Source organism: Epinephelus fuscoguttatus, linkage group LG2 (assembly GCF_011397635.1).
Source record: "Epinephelus fuscoguttatus linkage group LG2, E.fuscoguttatus.final_Chr_v1".
Taxonomy (NCBI): domain Eukaryota; kingdom Metazoa; phylum Chordata; class Actinopteri; order Perciformes; family Serranidae; genus Epinephelus; species Epinephelus fuscoguttatus.
In genome coordinates, this window is record NC_064753.1 from 15,912,831 (window position 1) to 15,931,199 (window position 18,369).

The 18,369-nt window shown below is 40.7% G+C and overlaps 1 protein-coding gene across 1 annotated transcript; it reads right to left on the minus strand.

Moving 5' to 3' along the window:
- Positions 1-3,862: 3,862 nt before the first annotated feature.
- irx3a (iroquois homeobox 3a) lies at positions 3,863-7,291 on the minus strand. The gene is made up of 2 exons (XM_049562558.1): positions 6,799-7,291; positions 3,863-6,212 (listed from the first exon to the last, which is right to left on the minus strand). Exons 1-2 carry the CDS (start codon positions 7,015-7,017, stop codon positions 5,148-5,150), a joined length of 1,284 nt encoding a protein of 427 aa, XP_049418515.1. The 5' UTR covers positions 7,018-7,291; the 3' UTR covers positions 3,863-5,147.
- Between the last annotated feature and the right edge of the window lie 11,078 nt (positions 7,292-18,369).

An 18,369-nucleotide genomic window follows, 5' to 3' on the forward strand; every position in this document is an offset into this window, starting at 1 on the left:
ATATCTTCAGCAGGGGTAAAACTGAGCTCGCCACCTCCTCTTCTTTCAGCTCTAGAGTGTCGACTGCTGTAACAAGTTGCTGTGGAGTGCCACGGCCTGTAAGCCTGTGTATGAAGGTATGTGGTGTGTGGGACATGTGTTCCACAGAGCAGATCCCTGCTCCTCCTGCGGTCAGCTAACACACAGGCCGAGTGCTTGCAAAAGGGCAGCCCCTCTCTTGGCCCAGGCAAGCGCTGGGTGGGGGGCGCGGTCGACAGTGGCTCATAAAAGGATTAGTCCAGCGCACAAAGACAGTGGGCCGCTTCTAAGCCTGACTAGGTCCACAAAGGAGGTGACATTTGTCTGTCTCCGTGGCAGGAGGGGGTGTGGCAGAACGGGCCAGCCTTGGGGTAGGAGGAGGAGGAGGTGGCACTGGTGGTGGGGCTACAATGACAGAAGGGGTGGATGAGGTGAAAACACAAGACTGACCCCCTTTATTTGCAGCGGCCTCCTTTTTCACAGGGCACCTCTGGCCCTCACCATTGGGCTGGTCTAGTGTTTATTTACTCCATGGTTTCTCCCCATTCACACATGAACCTCTGATGGCTCCATTGGCCGGAGCCTTTCAGCCGCTTGGTGCTGCCGTCCACCTTCTCCCAGATCAATGAACACTTTCGAAAAGAAGATTAGATTTCCTTTTAATGATTCCATCTTTCTCAGATTTTTCCCCTTTAAATGGCTGTTTAACAGCACACTGCTTTTCTCTCCCATGTAGCTGTGTGGTGCTGCCTCACAGTATTGAGGGCAGAAGGCAGCAGCAGTCAACAGCACTCAGGACAACATAAGCAATGTGATTAGAAATGAAGTACAATTAATTTTCAGCTATGTCAAAAGCGTTCCCACACTCTTCCTACCACAGAACCATCTATTAACTTGTAAATTATTACAAGACAGTGAGTATAATTTAGGATTGAGTGCTTTACAATGTGTGATTCCTGAAACTGAAAAATCCATGATGTCACATTTTGATTATTTTGCAGCTGTTTTAAAGCCTGTAGGAAGCCTGCTCTTAATGTTCTTAATTCCACCTTAAACTCTTCACTTTCCTTACCTTCTCATGTGGAGTAGATTACCCTGTGCTTTTTAGGGCAGTTGTTGTTGAGTACAACAGTGCTACAGTGTGCCCCGCAGACTCTGAGCATTTAACGCAGCATGGACCTCAGAAATAAGAAGAGGAGTCAATGTTGATTATTGCCCATTAGCCAGGAGAACATCCACTTAACGTGCGAGGAAACGAGTGACACACCATGCCCCACTGGAAATGGTCCCTGTGTAGCTCAGAGCAAAATGTTAGCTAATGCATTCCATTTGCTCTTTGTAACCGGGAGCAGGTTGGACACGTATGGCGACATAAGCAGGCATGATTACTTTGTTTCTGCCGAGGCATTTTAATCCCTAATTTCATGCACTGATCAGAGGAGAGGCCCTGAGCTCCAGACACGATCACTGGCCCTTCAGTAGCATTTCAATTGAATCCTCATGATCAAGAGGTGGCTTGTTCTGGGGCCCCTCAGGAGCAAACGTCCAGTGAACAGTGAGAAAAATAAGCATCGTTATTTATAAGGTTCAGTGTGCTCACATGCAGCTCACAGCCCACCTTTTATTTATAGAATACTTTTTTAAGATGACATAAATCTTTATAGCACTTATTTATAATGCATGTCATGATGTTTTTAAAATCATAAAGGCTTTCTAAAGTTTTTTTCTGATGTGATTGAGTCTTACCTTGTTACATTCCACATGAACACCTCATTTTCCCATGTACTGTACAATAATGAATCATTAGTGTTAGTGCTGGTTATTCAAAGCAACTTCCTTTAACAAAAGGAAGTGGGCAAGAATGTTAAAGAAAAAAAAACTATTACATCAATCAGCTGCTGATGCCACTTATGAATATGCATCGCGCAGTTACATGGGGCTCTCAAGTAAGATAATTGATTAGACAGGAAGGCAACATGGTGAGAGCAGCTCCAAAAGGCACCGGAGTCTTTCCCTCGGCTGAGTTGGGGTTTGTTTAAAGCGTATCCTAAAACCTAGAGAGGATACGGCTCGAGCGAATCAGCGCTTTTCATCTGCCTCTGCTGCCCTGAATGGCAGACATTAAAAGATGATTGTCCTCGTTGACCATCTGAGTCTAGTCGAGGAATGTGTGACGGAGTGTGTCTCTGCAAAATATTAATGCAATCAGAAAAGCGAGTCCTTTCAAATTTAAACTATAAAGGAGTAAATAACTAAAATTAATAAATAGTAATTACAACGATGCAATATCAACGAAAAAGCTGCTATTTGTTTGGAGTGGGGGAAATTAATGAATCAAAGTTTGTCGCCTAAAACTTGTTTTTTTAACGTTTTAAACATGAATAAATATTTTTTTTCTGCTTTCAAATAAGGTGGATAAAACAAAATAAGACTTTCATGTCGCATATGAGTCCTTAAAAGGCTGGAGATTTTTTTTTAAATTATTATTAATCTCGGCGAAATGTGAATAATAATTAACAGTATTTTTTCATTACTGTTTTTTCTTCCCCTTTTATTTTTATTTTATTAAAAAAAATCTTTTATCTCATCTTATACCTGATTTCAAAAAGGAGTGAAACGACCGAATGCGCTTACACTGACAACTGAGAAGTCCTGTAATCTTCAAGTTAAGCATGACAACCATAAAATTTTGTTTAATATTTCACATATTGACGAGTGTAAAAAAAAAAAAAGAAGCAAATTAATCTACTTATTATAGGTAACCAGTTTTGCTTTGTTTTGCCCTTTTGTAAATATTTGCACAATATTTATCCCAAATGGTATGTAAAATGCCTTTTTGTCTTTTATTAAATATTTCTGAACGTTTGTGCCAAAATTAACATTATAATTATTATTTTTTGGCATGCCTTTATAAAAAGCTATTTGATTTTTGACGCATTAAAAACAACTCTCCTGTTCCATCTTGACACATGCACTGCGCTTGCACATCACAAAATCACACGACAACGGCTTGAAAAAAACTTTAAAAAGTATAATATAATGACAGATTTATAAGAGCAAAATGTTGCTATCGAATTTTATATCACAACTGATGGATAAATTAGGAATGAGCCATAAAAAAACAGTGAGACTACATGAGCAGAATGTGTGTGTCAGTGCAGCAGAACATGGCCGACTCCATGTGACTGTAGAGGGAGCTCCAACACTAAGTTTACATAAACTTCCTCTGATAAGAGCTCATACATGCAAATGATCACATCACGGGCAAACAAAATAAATGATGTTATTATTAGTTCTACAGCGACCATATATTACAATTATACCAAAGAGCAGCGTTAGTGGAGGCGAATGTATGATATATGTGAAGAGCAAAAGCATTACAAATTGAGCATGATGAGATCTGGGAGTTGCACTGCAAAGCCAAAATCCATCTTGAGGATCAGCTGAAGCTCTCTCACCAAATACCAACGATCATCTAGCAGCCATTCATTACCTAAAGTCTCTTTATAGACCATACAATTTCAGAGGAAAATTAATGAAAGAATTATTCATTTTAATACGACCGCTACGCCTCTATAAGGATAATCCCACAACATTAATATCCAAATGTATGCCGCAATGCTGGCTAATTAGCCTTAAGTCCCTCCACTACAAAAGTGTGATAAATCCCTCTCGAATATTTACTTATCACTGCCATGGAGGATGAAGTCTGTGCCTCAGGCTGTCCACTAGCACACACACACACACAAAAACCCAAAAGCAATGCAATTCAAGCTGCAATGCACAATAACAGCCACCATCAAAAGCAGCTGTCAAAATACCCCGGCCAAAAACCAACCATTCCTTAAAGTTGCAGCAGTTCATTTATTAGCCAAAATATAGACTTTCTTGTACAATTTGGTTCACAAGTATGTACATATTCTTAACTTTATATACAAAACATTTGAACATCAAATCCTCACAGAACTTACAAAAAGAAAAAAATAATAATAAAGAAAATAAAACTCACAGACTACAGGTTCATACATTATTACATTAGCAGTTTTACACAGGACATGCTTACAATGTAAGTATACAGAGATGTATTATTCTTATTTTACATTCCATATTCAAATTAAAATTAAAAAAAAAAAAAGATTAAAGAGGATGGGTGAGAGGTTATGGACAGGAGAGAGCCGGAAAGAACCATCGCTGCTTCTAGTTGGTTCAGAGGCCTGAAATACACAGGGGTAACAGCAAAAAAAAAAAAAAAGTGATCTTAAAAAAAAATCCTACTAATAATAGCCTCAGGAAGAGCTTTAAAACAAAGTGATATAAAAGTGACAATTGCCTTTTAAAAACGAGCCTGTAGTGAATTTGCATTGAGCTCATTTGCATGACCAAACAAGTAAGTGTAACATAGGCCTTGACGAAATAACACAAGCGCACACACACACAGGGATAAAAAAAAATCTTAGAGTAAAAGCTAATTTGGGTAAATATGGCGTTTAAAACGAAAATGTGATATGGCATCAAAAAGAAAATTCCCAAATGTCATTAATTGACAGCCTCGCTATCTTTGAACTGGGTGGAAAGCTGTTTTTAACAACTTTTTTTTTCCTCCTCTGCATCCAAGGCACTAGATCTCTCTGAAACTGTGGCGATGAAAATTAAAATGCATTAATTGAACTGCCTATTATAAGAGCCCATCGTGGGTCTCGGTGAATTTTAGTGATGAAACACGACTTGGTTTAAAAGCTTGAGGGATTTATGTAAACCACTGAACACAAGTACATGGGCCTTAATATCATATGGATGTGACAATGTCAAATAAAGGAGGGAAGGGGCAGGGAATTAAGAACAGTTTTCACCCAATTCAACATCTGATATTTTTCTTAAATGCTTTCTGATGAGGTTTTTATAATCCATTTTTCAAAGCACACACACACACACACACCTCACACACACACACGCATACATCACACACACTGTGTTCTGTAACATTGTAACACTGTTCATCTGTGTGGCCTAGAGAGAAACAAAAATCCATGAACAGGCAAAGAAGGCAAAAGGAGGTCTAACATAAGAGAAATGAATGACGGGCAATGGACTAGTGTCTTTGTCTTTGTAGTAATTTATACATGCGCGTCTCAGTGTCGGGGACATGTACCTGTGACTGAAGTCTCTGAACTATGACTCTTGTCCTCCGTTTGCCTGCTGCTGTAGAGGGCCAGGCCGGTGGCAGTGGCCTGGTTTGCCAGTCCCAGATAATGATTTGAGTTCAGTAAAGCCAGCTGATGCGCCGAGAAGGCTCGGTTCGTCCAGTTCTGGATTTTCCCAACGGGACAAGAAGAGATGAGTCTATGAGGGGCGATTATGGTCTGGGCGGCCGGCCCTGCGGAGTTGCTGCCGTTCATTTGTGGCGATTTGCGGGGATTGTCAGGGGCCGTGGCTGTCTCTGCCAAAGACCAGATCTTTGGCTTTTGGGCTGGGGCAGGGTTGTTTTCTGAGGGCGGAGAGCTAACGGACACCGGGTTCAGTTTGAGCTGCTCACCGTTTGCTTGGGACGCTTTGGTGTCCAAAGAAGAGTGGTGATGATGATGGTGGTGGTGGTGGCTGTGGAAGTGCTCTCCTCCTCTCTCCACGTCTTTGCCCTCCTTCCCCACAGCCTTTAGAAACCTCTGGTCGGGCCCTTGTAAATCCTCATAGCCGTCAGAAATCTCAGAGTCACTCCTCCCGTCTAGTTTAATATCTGAATGCAGGTCGTCCTGGTCGTCCAAGTCGTCCTTGTTCTCAATATTTTCCGTGTCGATGTTCTCCAAGTCGATCTCCTCCTCGTCCTCCCTCTTGTCCCCCTCCCCCTCGTGATCGCTGCTGTAAACATTCCCCTCTTCGTCGGTGCGGTTCCGAGGGGCCCAGGTCATCTTGTTCTCCTTCTTTAGCCTCCTCCTGGCGTTGGCGAACCAGGTGGACACCTGGGTGAGGGTCATTTTGGTGATGATGGCCAGCATGATCTTCTCGCCCTTGGTTGGGTAGGGGTTCTTGCGGTGCTCGCTGAGCCAGGCCTTCAGGGTGCTGGTGCTCTCCCTGGTGGCGTTTTTGGGTCTGGACGGGTCACCGAACTGATACTGGCCATATGGGTAAAAAGCAGGGTGATGGTGGGCAAACCCTGGGTGCTGGACACCGGGACTGTCTTTCAGTTCATACTGAGCACCCTGCAAAGACAAAGAATCAAAGAGTCAGAGGGGTTTATTAGATTTAAAATATTAATGCCGTGTCTGGGATCCTTCTTCATGATAAATATGAGCATGTCTCACAGTGTGACGTGGATTTACAGTAATAAAACAACACTGTGGTTATTATTAGAGTGTAAACAAACAAATCGGTGAATGCATTTTTGCCACAACTTGTTATTTATGTACTAAAAGCTTAGTAACTGAATGAAAATATAAGTTTTAAAAAAATATTTACGGCCATATTTACTTTTACGCACTTAATACGCGTAAACATCCTTCAGCACGTTGCATCGTTTTATTAACTTTTCTTTGCCATCACCTTCAGGAAATGATGTACGAACAATAAACCTAAAGCACACTTTGTTAATGCGTTACTTTTTAACCGCTTTTAACTAAATTTCACTAACGATTCAGCGACAAACCAGGCGACACCACGGTGCTCTGAAAGTTTATCCCGAAAAAGTGCCGACAGACCTCTCCACAAGTCAGGTGCTGTTTATTTATTTTATTTTCGACTGTAACATAAAAAGTTATGGATGAGTAAAAAGAAAGCAAAGCGACTTACCAACTGATTGAAAATGGATATATCGTTAGAGTAGGGCAGAAACGCTCCATAGCCCTGCGCTGCCGCGGCGAAAGGAGATCCATACATTGTGGAGAGGACGTTGGAGAGTGCGCCGGACGGACTAAGCTCTGTCCCGGCCCGGGCATTGCTGGCGATCCCCTGGCGCTCCGGCGGGTATATCGGTCGGATGTACTGATATCCCAGCTGAGGGAAAGACATGGTGGTAGGAAAAGGGGGGAGAAAAGTCTGCTGCAATCACACAAAGCAAGGGAATTGCCTCGATATCCACTTTTACAGTGTGAGCATGTGAGCAACAAAAGGTGCAAGCAAGGGAAGTCTATATTTCCTCGGGAACAGCCAGTGTAAACGATCCGGTTGCGCCCCTTATTTCTTCCTCTTCTTCTTCTTTCCACCCTCACTTCCCTATTGATCTGGATGGACTAAGGTCAGGTCCTTACAGATTGCTTTAGATTATTGGGACTCCCTTGCTCAGATTGACATTTCTAGTCGTTTAGAAGCCCCTCCTATTTCTCAAATCTCACCCCTCTCACACACACCGTACACACACACACACACACACACACACACACACACACCAGCCTCTCTCTCTTTCTCTCTCTCTCTCTCTCTGTTTCTCCCTCCCTCTCTCTCTCGTGCACTGACGTCGCGAGCTCTCATTTGAATGGGGTTTCAAATCTCATTTTATGGCTCGCCAATCTATTTCATTTGTTATTTGTTCGCGCCTGTCCTACCACATTTTTTTGTGTTAATTCACAATTTTGGCCATTTACACAACAGTAAGCATTTTGGTGTCAGTGACTGATTAACTTTTTTTTATCTGCAGTTTCCTTTTAATACACAAAGACGCAAGAACTTTGAAACTTGGACACTCGCCTACAATCGGACATCGATTTTTCTTCATTTTTAATTTTTTTTTAAATCGGGAACTTTTAAGAAAGATTAAGATAAAGATCACTGCAAGACAATTTCCTCCATTTTTTATTGAAGGAAAATAGTTTACACACACATTTTTGAATTGACATACATCTATATTAAAAGAAATCTCAATAACCGGTGTCATACACACATAAATCACACGCGTAAAAAGTGAAAATAATTAATAATTAATGTGTTTGTAACGACCGACGGTGGTCATGCCTTGTAATGACCCCGGATCACAGGCTATGCACACCTTTTTATTTATCGCTACATCACTGGGTGCAAGCTGTGTTTTCTTACACCGGTTCTGAGGTGTTATGGGCTCATGGTGGCAGGAGGATCCGAGTCAATTCAGTCTTTAATTTGAGACATCAAACGGGTCGCATGGAGCCACTTGACATCAAAGACAGAGCCCATGATAGGCGCATTACACTGTTAATGAAGACTAAGTGTAAAGCACCAACAATGATAAGTAATAAACACTGAAGTGGATTGGGCTGGGGGGATGTATATTCTGGGAACTGACTTCAAAAAGCAACATTAAAAAAATAATATATGTGTATAAAAAGCAGCATTTTTATTATTAACAACCACAATGATAAAAACAATAATAAAAATCATAGTGCTGGTAATAATAGTATAAATGGCGACGCTGCGTAAATAAACGGATCGTTTAAAGAAAAGCTTAAGTCAACAAATAATTCAGAGATTTGAAATAAAGTCTCTTTCCTGAGCCACAACAAAACAAAACGATCATCCGGACAGACTGCACTCAAAGAAATCCATTTGATAATTTCCATGCAACCTGATGTTTCTTGTAAATAACGCGGATTAAAAACAAAACAAGGCAGTCAGAATTAAAATTCCATGAATCAATACATAAAAGTGTGTACGGGACATCCATAATCGCATTTCAACCCGATTTCCTACCAGCATCTGTTTTGTTAATCGTTTGCAAAACAACCACAGAGGTTGAAATATTATTCCACGCACTTTATTTGAATATATAAGTCTTCATGTATTATTGACAGCGAGATGAAATCTCATCAATCTCAGTTTGGTTTTTGATAATGCGATCCGGGTTTCCAAGAATTCTGAACTTGTATAAACCTTTAATCTTCTTTTGGAGCAGATAGTTATCATTGTCTGGGAGGGATAATAGCAGCTATAATTTCTTATATAGAGCTACCCATAAGGATACGCCTTGTTTCTGTAAAACTCTGTCCTGAATCTGTGTGTGTGTTCTCCGCCGACATCCACCCCAACCCGGATTATGGGGTTATTAATTACAGCGGCTTGCTGGTGCCATCCGACCGGAATGGTAATCACTACATAGCAGTCAATAGCACGCTCACACTTAACACACACGCGCACACACACACACACAGAGTCATGCACGGGCGCGCGCGCACATACACACACAAGATCGACCTGCAAACTGAGGGGGTCCAGACAGTGAAGTGAAGGGTGGTTAAAGATAAGTGGATGGTATTTGACATTTAGATACACAGCAGCATAATAAGTGTAAAGAAGAAAGAGGAGGTGGAAAAAAATCACGTCTAAACATCACACTGCAGAAAGAGAGAGAGAGACAGAGAGAGAGAGAAGAAAAGAGTGTGTGTGAGAGAGAGAGAGAGAGAGAGAGAGAGAGAGAGAGAGAGAGAGAGAGAGAGAGAGAAAACGTGGCTGGGCCGTAATAAACGTTGGAGAAGTGAGAGTATAAATCTGAGAGTCCAGCGAGGTGTCTGCCTGCTGGTGTCCGCTAAGCAGCGCTCCAAAGCCGGATGGACACGTGTCTCATCCCCGGGACCACGTCGCTCGGACGCCCCCCTACCCTCTCCCTCTCCCACTCCCTCTGCACTCCACCCACGCCAAGGACTGCGCCTGATTTATTGCCTCCAATCAAACGCACCACGCACTAACTTAACACTTTCACACCGACCCGGGAAACTGGCGTAGCCATAAAAGCATTAAGACGCCGCTCCCCTCTCTCCTAAAGAGAGTCTCAGTAAACAATAAACTAACCTCTGCTTGACTTCCGTACACACGCACACACACACACACACACACACACACACACACACACACACACACACACGGAACAGGCCAAAGACAACTGCAGACACAAGGAGATAATTTGGCAAATTTTATTCAGGTGCCACAAATCCTATTTATCTATTTTATCATTATTATTATTATCATTATTATTATTTCTTCCACCTACTTTTAAAAATACTTTTCTTAATTCTGGTGGCAGCATGCTGGGAGCGCGCTGGAGCCAATCTAATTTGTAGGTGCTGTAAAAAGAGGGCAATCATACACGAGTGACTTGAGGGCTGTTTTGTCGAGAGCTCTTTGACGGTAATTATGCAGATGACACAATTTCACATTCTCATAAGCAAACATACACGGCCTATCGCTCAACAGTAGTTTCTTATGCAATACACAGGGCACCAGCGACACGTCGCAAATGATGAACCGAGGCTCTGCAAAACAGGCGAGATCAAAGGCTTCAAACAGAGGCACTTCAAATTACACATTTAGATCTTTTTCCATAACGCCCCGGTGACAGAAGAAAAAAACTCTAACACATCTCTTATCACACATGGAATCAATTTAAAGGGAGCCCTTTCTGATCAACACCGGTTAATTACGGTGACGAATGGGGATTTGAAAAGAAAGCGCAATTAATGACCGCTGGGTGCTTTTGGTAGTTTGAAGAGTGTGTGTGAAAGAAAGAAAGAAGGAGAGAGATTTGAGAATTCTTGACTTGCTCGACAAACCAGCTCTCATTTTGTTAAGCATTTCATGAAAGGGGACCCGAGCCAAAATGCAGTATATTTGCAGAGTTTGTTAACTCGCCAGAATTTGGCATCTTCAGTTTCACGAGCACAAACTGCTGCTGTAAATATGATATAGTGCAGTGGAGTGATTTACAGCTTTTTCAATGTGATCAAGAAAAGCCTCCAGTCAACTGCAGCCAAATATATAGGCTACAATATATATGACATCTGTCAGACTGATGAAACTAAATGACACAACATATAGGGAAAAAGTCTGAGTGTAATTCATAAAAGTGACTGCTGGTATTATCCTATCTTTTTACAAAGCAGTTATTCTTAGCTGTTGGGAATATACATAGCTACATTCTGTTGTTGTTAATCAGAAATGTGCCTCAGCGGGTTCAAACTTAAATTTGTGGGTAACCTAAAAAACTAACTGTGCAACACATTCAATCTCCAAATAAGCTCTTTCAAACTCATGTCCCATTAGGGTGAAATAAAGGTCCAATAAATCTCGCAGTGTTTAAAGAACAGTGAAGCTTAATCCAATAAATGAATTAGTTTCTAAAATTAATTGTTCTTAGCAGCAGAAGCAAGTGTACTTTGAAATACATTTAAAGTTTAATTTTTTTTTTTAACTGTTAGGATAATTTAAATAGTATGATTTTAATTACATTACACCAACCAATCATGCATATTAAATAGATAGCCTAACTTTGATTTGCATTAGTGGCAAAGTAAAGCATTTTGGAAGCGTTCCTCCTGCTCACACCATTTGGAAACAAATTAATAGTCAATGGACTGCAACTTATTAAACTGGGTTATGACAGCGGATCAAAGCGTGAATTAACGCATTGCCTTGCAAATGTTTTACATTAACTTGTTAACTTCAGGTTGTAGGCGACTACTACATTTAAACAGTCAATCAGGCTAAGCACACATTGAGTGGGAGAGCTACTTTAGATTTAGGCCTCGAACAGAGCAACTTATAAGTTTTGTACAATGTGCATATTAACCTAAATACAGTATCTATAGGCCAATGTGGGATGCTGACAATTATACGAATAACTAAGATTATAGACTGACCATATGTGCTCCGAAATACTCTCTCCATAGTAGCTGTAGCTTACAGCCTATAGTGCTTATGGGCCTTTAATATCTGTCCATATAATATCCTGCCCCATAACCCTGATAAAATGTAATATTGTTGTAGACTTTGTGTGTCCATTTCACTCAGAAGGGTTATAGCATTAACTTGCTCTTCAATTTCCTACTTTAATATTCCTTTAATGTCTTTGCAAGATATTTTACTGTATATTGTTAACACTTAACCTATACACATACTCTCTGAAATATATAACTGGAATACTAGATCATTTTGCATGACACTGGGAAAGAAGTGGTATAAACTGAGCGACAAAACCCACATGTAGAATAAATCTGGTATTATATTCTGGTATCAACTGGAGTTCTAAGGATAGTTTTACTCCCAGTACATTCATATGGATCATAGAAATCATGCATACCGACCCTAAGGGACTCTTATGTTGCATTTGTAGTAAAGAGTCACTTTAAACTGTCATTATTTAGATAACAAAATCATTCTATGAATCTGGGTGGAGCTAAATTATTATTACTTTGCAACGTTTTGTGCTGGGTTAAGGGGACACTGTCAGTATAAAATAATCAAGGCCTGCAAAACATGTAAAATGTGACGCCTGATATATAAATCTTACTGATATCAGCTATTTACATGAATGTTATCACCTTATGTGTCATTCATATTACTAACTGCACCATAGTAAGGGATCATAGCTTAAACACACACTCGCACTGCAGATATTTGCCATGCTTTGTGAGTATCTTTAACAATGCTGCGTCGAAGGTGAGTGTTGTTTTTTTTTTTTTGTTTCCTCTCTGCCCACTCACTCTCACTCCATCTGCTGCAGTTTCCCCTGTATCAGTAACACAAGGCATTGATTTTACGGTAAAGTCACTTTGTAAAGGGAATGAGTAACTCTGGGCCCCACTATCACTGTATTACACGGGTATGGCCCACGTAACAAGATGAACATTGATTCAGCATTACGGATGATCGATAATGAAATAAGTAACTTCAGGGCCAAATTAAAATGCAAGCTGGCTTGATGCTGCCAGGCTCTGTGAGAGGTGACAGCAGGAGAGAGGGAGGGAGAGGGAGAGGGAGATGCAGAGGGAGAGGGGGAGAGAAAGAGTACAAGCTGGTGGCCAGAGAGAGTTCCCTGTGTACAGTGATGATGATGTTTAGAGGATGTTAGCAATGATTGTAATGACAGTGATAGCTGGGGTTGTCCTCGGAGTAGCTAATCTCGTATTTACAAAAACACCAATAATATCTATTATAAGAATGTGTCTTTATAATCAATAATAAAGAAGTTCAGCTCACATTATTACAGCACACATCCCCAAAATACTGCACAGTCACTCTATGTCCTGCCAAGGCTTACACTGTTTGGCCAGGGTGCAGTCTAGTCACTTTCAGTTATTTTAGTTTGACATCCACAACCTTTTTTTTTTTTTTTAAATGTACCATGAAATATTTGTGAATGAAAGTTAGCATTTTTTTTCTTGATTTATTTACTGTATTTCTAGTATAGGTCACACAGAACACAGTCTATAATCTACACAGTGCAGTTTCCCAGAGTACTCACACTGTTCCACTGCTCTGCTTTTGCACTTACAGTCCATGGAGCCAAACCATCATCCATCCATTCACAAAGTGGCACATCCTCCATGAAACACCAACTATTTACCACGACCATCCAGCACAAGGCCTATCGCAACCCATGATCTGTTTCACTCAAGAAAGCATAACATGGTTTGTCTATTATGAGGTGTCTTGATCCGGTGGTAGCCAAAGATGCCCTTTCGTGGCCCCATAGCTCAACACTGCGGCCAGACAAATATCAGTTTCCCAGCACTTTTGGCCTACTGAGCCAGACAAAGCCTCAGTCTTTCCAGCTGTTGCTGCTGCTGGTTTGAGGCCGGAGAAGAGGCAGCTGTACCAACATGGGTGAGCGGAGCCTCCTCATCTGTGTGCTGGTCTGGACTTTGCGGGGGGTGCAGGGTAGATAGTAGGTGGCAGGGTGAAGCCAAGGGGGGATTTAAAATCTGGACATTAGCTGCTGTGAAACCAACTCTTAGACCAAATATTACCAAAGCTGGAAAGTGATAGAAGACATTGAGGTGACAATTTGGTCACATCACAAGTCTGGAAAAGTTGACTGTTGCCAGTGCCAATCATGCTGTCATTGGACTGATGCCATCACTCACATACACACACCATGATAAAAGATTCAAGTGTTCAGGGTTGAGAGAGTATTGCATTACAGGAGTTGCAGGAAGTGAAGGCCATTCTTTAGTAGCATAAGACTTACCTGTTTTCTATGTGGTTGCACAAACCAATCGCCAGAATGAATGTTGGTGTTGTACATTTTTCTGCAAACCATATATGTAACACTTGTACATTATGTAGCAACACGTTACATTTCAACAACACTGTGGTTAGTGTGTGGTTATGTCAATAGTGTGAAATGCGACTAGATATCATCTTTGGTTTTGGATATTGTAATACTGTTTTGTATTTTCCTGGTTTGAAAGTCTGAATCACACTAATTATATATATATTATATATTATTACTACTTATATTACCAAACTGTTTTAGCGTTCTGTTCTTTACCTTTCCCCACTTAGCCATTATATCCATATTAATGATGATTATTTATCAAAAATGTCTTTGTGTAAATATTTTGTCAGAGCACCAATTTTCAACCCTACTATATTGTCGCAATATCAATATTGAGGTATTTGGTCAAAAATATCGGGATATTTGGTTTTCTCCATATTGCCCTGTTGACCAACTTAGGAAAATACATATTTTGGCTTTAAGTGCCAGTTTTTGGTACTATGATTGCGGCTGGAAATGGCACAATGTCTCGCAAATAAACAAAACAACAAAAAACTGTTTCGCTGTTTGTTGGTCTTAAATAGGCGTTTGCAACTTGGCAGCCATCTTGCTTAGGTCTCATGTTATTCACCACCACCCTCATGTCCCGACGACAAAGTCAGCTCATGTACACGTAGAACTATGTCACTTTAGAAATGCTGATGTGATGTGTAAAAAATATATATACAAATGTGGCATATCCATGGCTGCAGAAATGTACAGTTTTCTTCTGGGGACTGGGCTGGGTTGAATATATTAATTTTTCATTCTTAAAATTCACAGTTATCAGTTTTGCCAAAGACTTATCACTGCATAATCACCATTTTTTACCATTCCAAATCAGTCATTCAGTTTTACAATCATGATGTGGTTTGTCAAAAAAGAAAACATTTTTATTCCTCTTAAAAATAATAAATAAATTAAAACATCATCAAGCATCAAACAGAAAACAAAACCAACATTGTTTAGATGGGAAACAAATGGTCATATTTAATTTCTAGGTCTATACATCCATCTGTATCATGATTTTACCCCAGTGTAAACTTTCAACTCATTTGTCTTGGTTTTGCAATTAGCATTTCCTTATTAATTATTTACCAAGTTTTTCTTCTTTGTTCTTTTTAGGATTCAAATAGGATTCAGTCACCTTGGGAGAACTGCAAGGTTGTGACAGATTTCGCTTCTCATTCAGAAAAAAAAAAAAAAAGCAAGTCTCTGTGGTGAAGTTAAGCAATTATTGCAAAGAGGGAGCAGTTGGGGCAGGTGGGAAAAAATGTGAAAATATTTCCTGGAAACACTATTTCTGATGAATGAGCAGCATTAACAATGGCATTATGAGAAACTACCTTTCTCCCTTACCAGCATCTCTGCCACCTTGTATTTCACTACTTAGCACTCATTTTCACGAGTAGCATCAGGAGCTAAGAGCGCAGATCCTGTGATGGTATGTTATGGAGGTCGGTGGGTGCGGACCTTGCTTTTATAATCAGCCCTATTGAGTGGCTCAGCATGCCAGTGGACTGAGGTCAGGGGAGACTTTATAAGCAAACACTTAAAGCTCAGCAGGGCAGCTTTGATAAGGATTTATCCACCTAAACACTGCAGTTATTAATAAAGATGATGCCAAGCAGTGAGTGACACAGTGAATACCTGTGAGCACATTGTGTGTTTGTGTCCTGTGTGTGTGTGTACACCCACATACAGGCGTTGTCTTGGCACATGAATCACACTTTGTTATTATTAGCCCATTACACTTAAAACACCAACTAATAAGCTTCTGTGTGAAATAGACATTGACAGTGATGACAAAGTGCCTCTCTCACCATGCACATTGCATACGTGTTGCTACTGTCAACAAAGGCTAGTGGGCAAAGCTGTACCTGTTTAATCAAAAAACATGGAGACAAAGCTTTGGTAACACTGCAGCAGATTGGCCAACTCAGCTTTTTTTTAAGCTGTCGGTTTGGCCTTTGCTGCTTCCTTTTTATTTGCATCCAACAATAACTGTCTGTAGTTTTAGGAAGCTCTAGGTGACAAGTGAAGAAGAGCATACGTTAGCTCTTTTTCACCCAGTATTTTTTTTCCTCGTGTTGGGTGTGTATTTATGGATTGGTGCAGTTTTTGCCCCTTTTGGTCCCTCCAACACTCATCCAGAGAAAGATATCTCAGCATCTACCCAACTGCATCAGACATTAACATAAACATTCATGGTTCCCAGAGGTGATGTTGGTGACCCGCTGACATTTTGTTTAGCGCAAAAGGACTGGTTAAAGGGTAACTTCAGTATTCTTCAGTCTGAACCCTATTTTCCCATGTTTTGTATCTAAGTGACGAGTTGGAATAAAAAATTGTGAAATTGGTCTAGTATTGAGCAACAGGGCTGAGGACAGCAGCAGCGGAAAAAGCCTGCGATATAGCCACTTGGGGCATGTGCGCACCGTCAGTTTAAGTCTACTAAAAGTGCTTGTTTTGTCACTGACAGGCTCAGGTTGTTTTTTTAAGTGTCTGGCAACATTATGGAAAGGATGCCTGCAAAAATAGGCACTTTTTTAAAAGAGTAAGATCCTTCGATTTTGAACAGAAAGCTCCAAAATCGTTACTTCCAAACCCACCAGACTCCATTTAAATAAACAGTAATTTTAGTGTGTAGGAAGTCAGTGTATTTTCACAAGTAACTGGGTGAATTAAGGGTTTATTTCAGCCAAACCAGAGTTGGCGATTGCTGGAACATTGGAAACATCAAGCAAGATGGGTTTTGTGAGTTTTATTTTGTTTCTGTCAACTTTTAATGAAGCTTGTGTTAAGATAGTAAAATTACTGTTTATTTAAATGGAGTCTGGTGATTTGGCGATAGCAATGTTGAGACTGTTTCTGGTTCAACAAAAACAGTTTTACTCTTTGAAAAGATCAACCTCTGTAGGGATTCTTTCCATAATGTTGTCAGTGCCTGTCAGTGGCATAAACAAGCACTTTTAGTAGACGTGGATTGGCAGTGCCAGCATGCCCATAGTGGTTGCATTGCGGCCAGTTACACTGCTGCTGCTGCTGCTGACTGCAGCCCTGTCACTCAATACTGGACCAAATTCAGAAACTGATGATCACATTAGTCATGAGACATAAAAACATGGGGAAACAGGGTCCAGGTTAAAAAAAAACTGAAGTTACCCTATAAGATCTTGGCAACAATAACAAAGTACCTCATAAGCTATCTCAAAACAAATGGCTGTATTTTTACTTAACTTGATGTTGATATTCAAAGTCCCCATGAATCCATATATTTCCATTTTGCACACCGAGATATATCTTTGGACAAAATGTCAGGACAAGATGTTGCATAACTTGTCATTCATGTTTTGATAGACTAAGTACCATGAAATGTTTATAGCACATTCCTGCACCTGAGATGATAAACCCTTTTGATTTTAATGATTTTATGGTTTTTACCCTAGCACCACCCTCAGGACAAACTACATTTTAAGCCCCGCCTCTGGCTTTAAAACTCTAAGCATGTCAGTGTGGTGTTCACTCAGTCCAATGGTTTCATATTTTCAGGTGTAATGAACACTATATTCTCCAGGGTATGCTTGACAAAGACAAACAATCCCAAGTAAACATGTCTTTTAGTGTTGTTTGGGTTTTGTATGTGTGTAAGCACATGCACAGGCTCACACACATGTGCTCACAGGCAGATGTATATATATGCATGCATGCGACTATGTGTGTGTGTGTTAGCCTGTCTGTTGTACAACAAGCACTGGAGCAAGACTGGACCCAGCTGTCAGGCCACGACTGTCACAACCAATAATGATAACCCTCTCCCTGCTCCTCAATTCCTGCTTCATAACCACCAACGCAGGGGAGATCCGCCCCTTTTAGGAGAACAATGCATCCATGAGCGGGCCTCATTATTTCCCAAGCCCACTCTTATCAGCCCTCTGAGGGCCCACCAGACCCCATCCCTCTGTGTGTTTGTGTGTGTGTGGATATCTGCTAATCTTTGTGTATCTGTCAGATTTTTCCAATGAGCACCACTGGCCCGACATTCTCTCTCCAGACCCAGAATGATTCAAGCCCTTCTGGCGCTGGCAGATTATATACCAATCAATACATATGGTCTGCAGATTTTATAAAGCAAAAAAAGAACAGTCCACTCTTCAAGTGATGCTCCCTCACAGTTAAGTTGATCATGAAGAGAGTTACGTTGAACTTCTGCCTGGCTTTTTTTTTTTTTCATAATCCATGACTCAAAAGGACACGGAGTTCAGCACACGTCAGCCTTCTCAAACCCCAGCCCACTTCTCAAGCAGCCACATTAGCAGACTTAAACAATATCCACATCGTTCATCGACATCATTTGGTGGGAT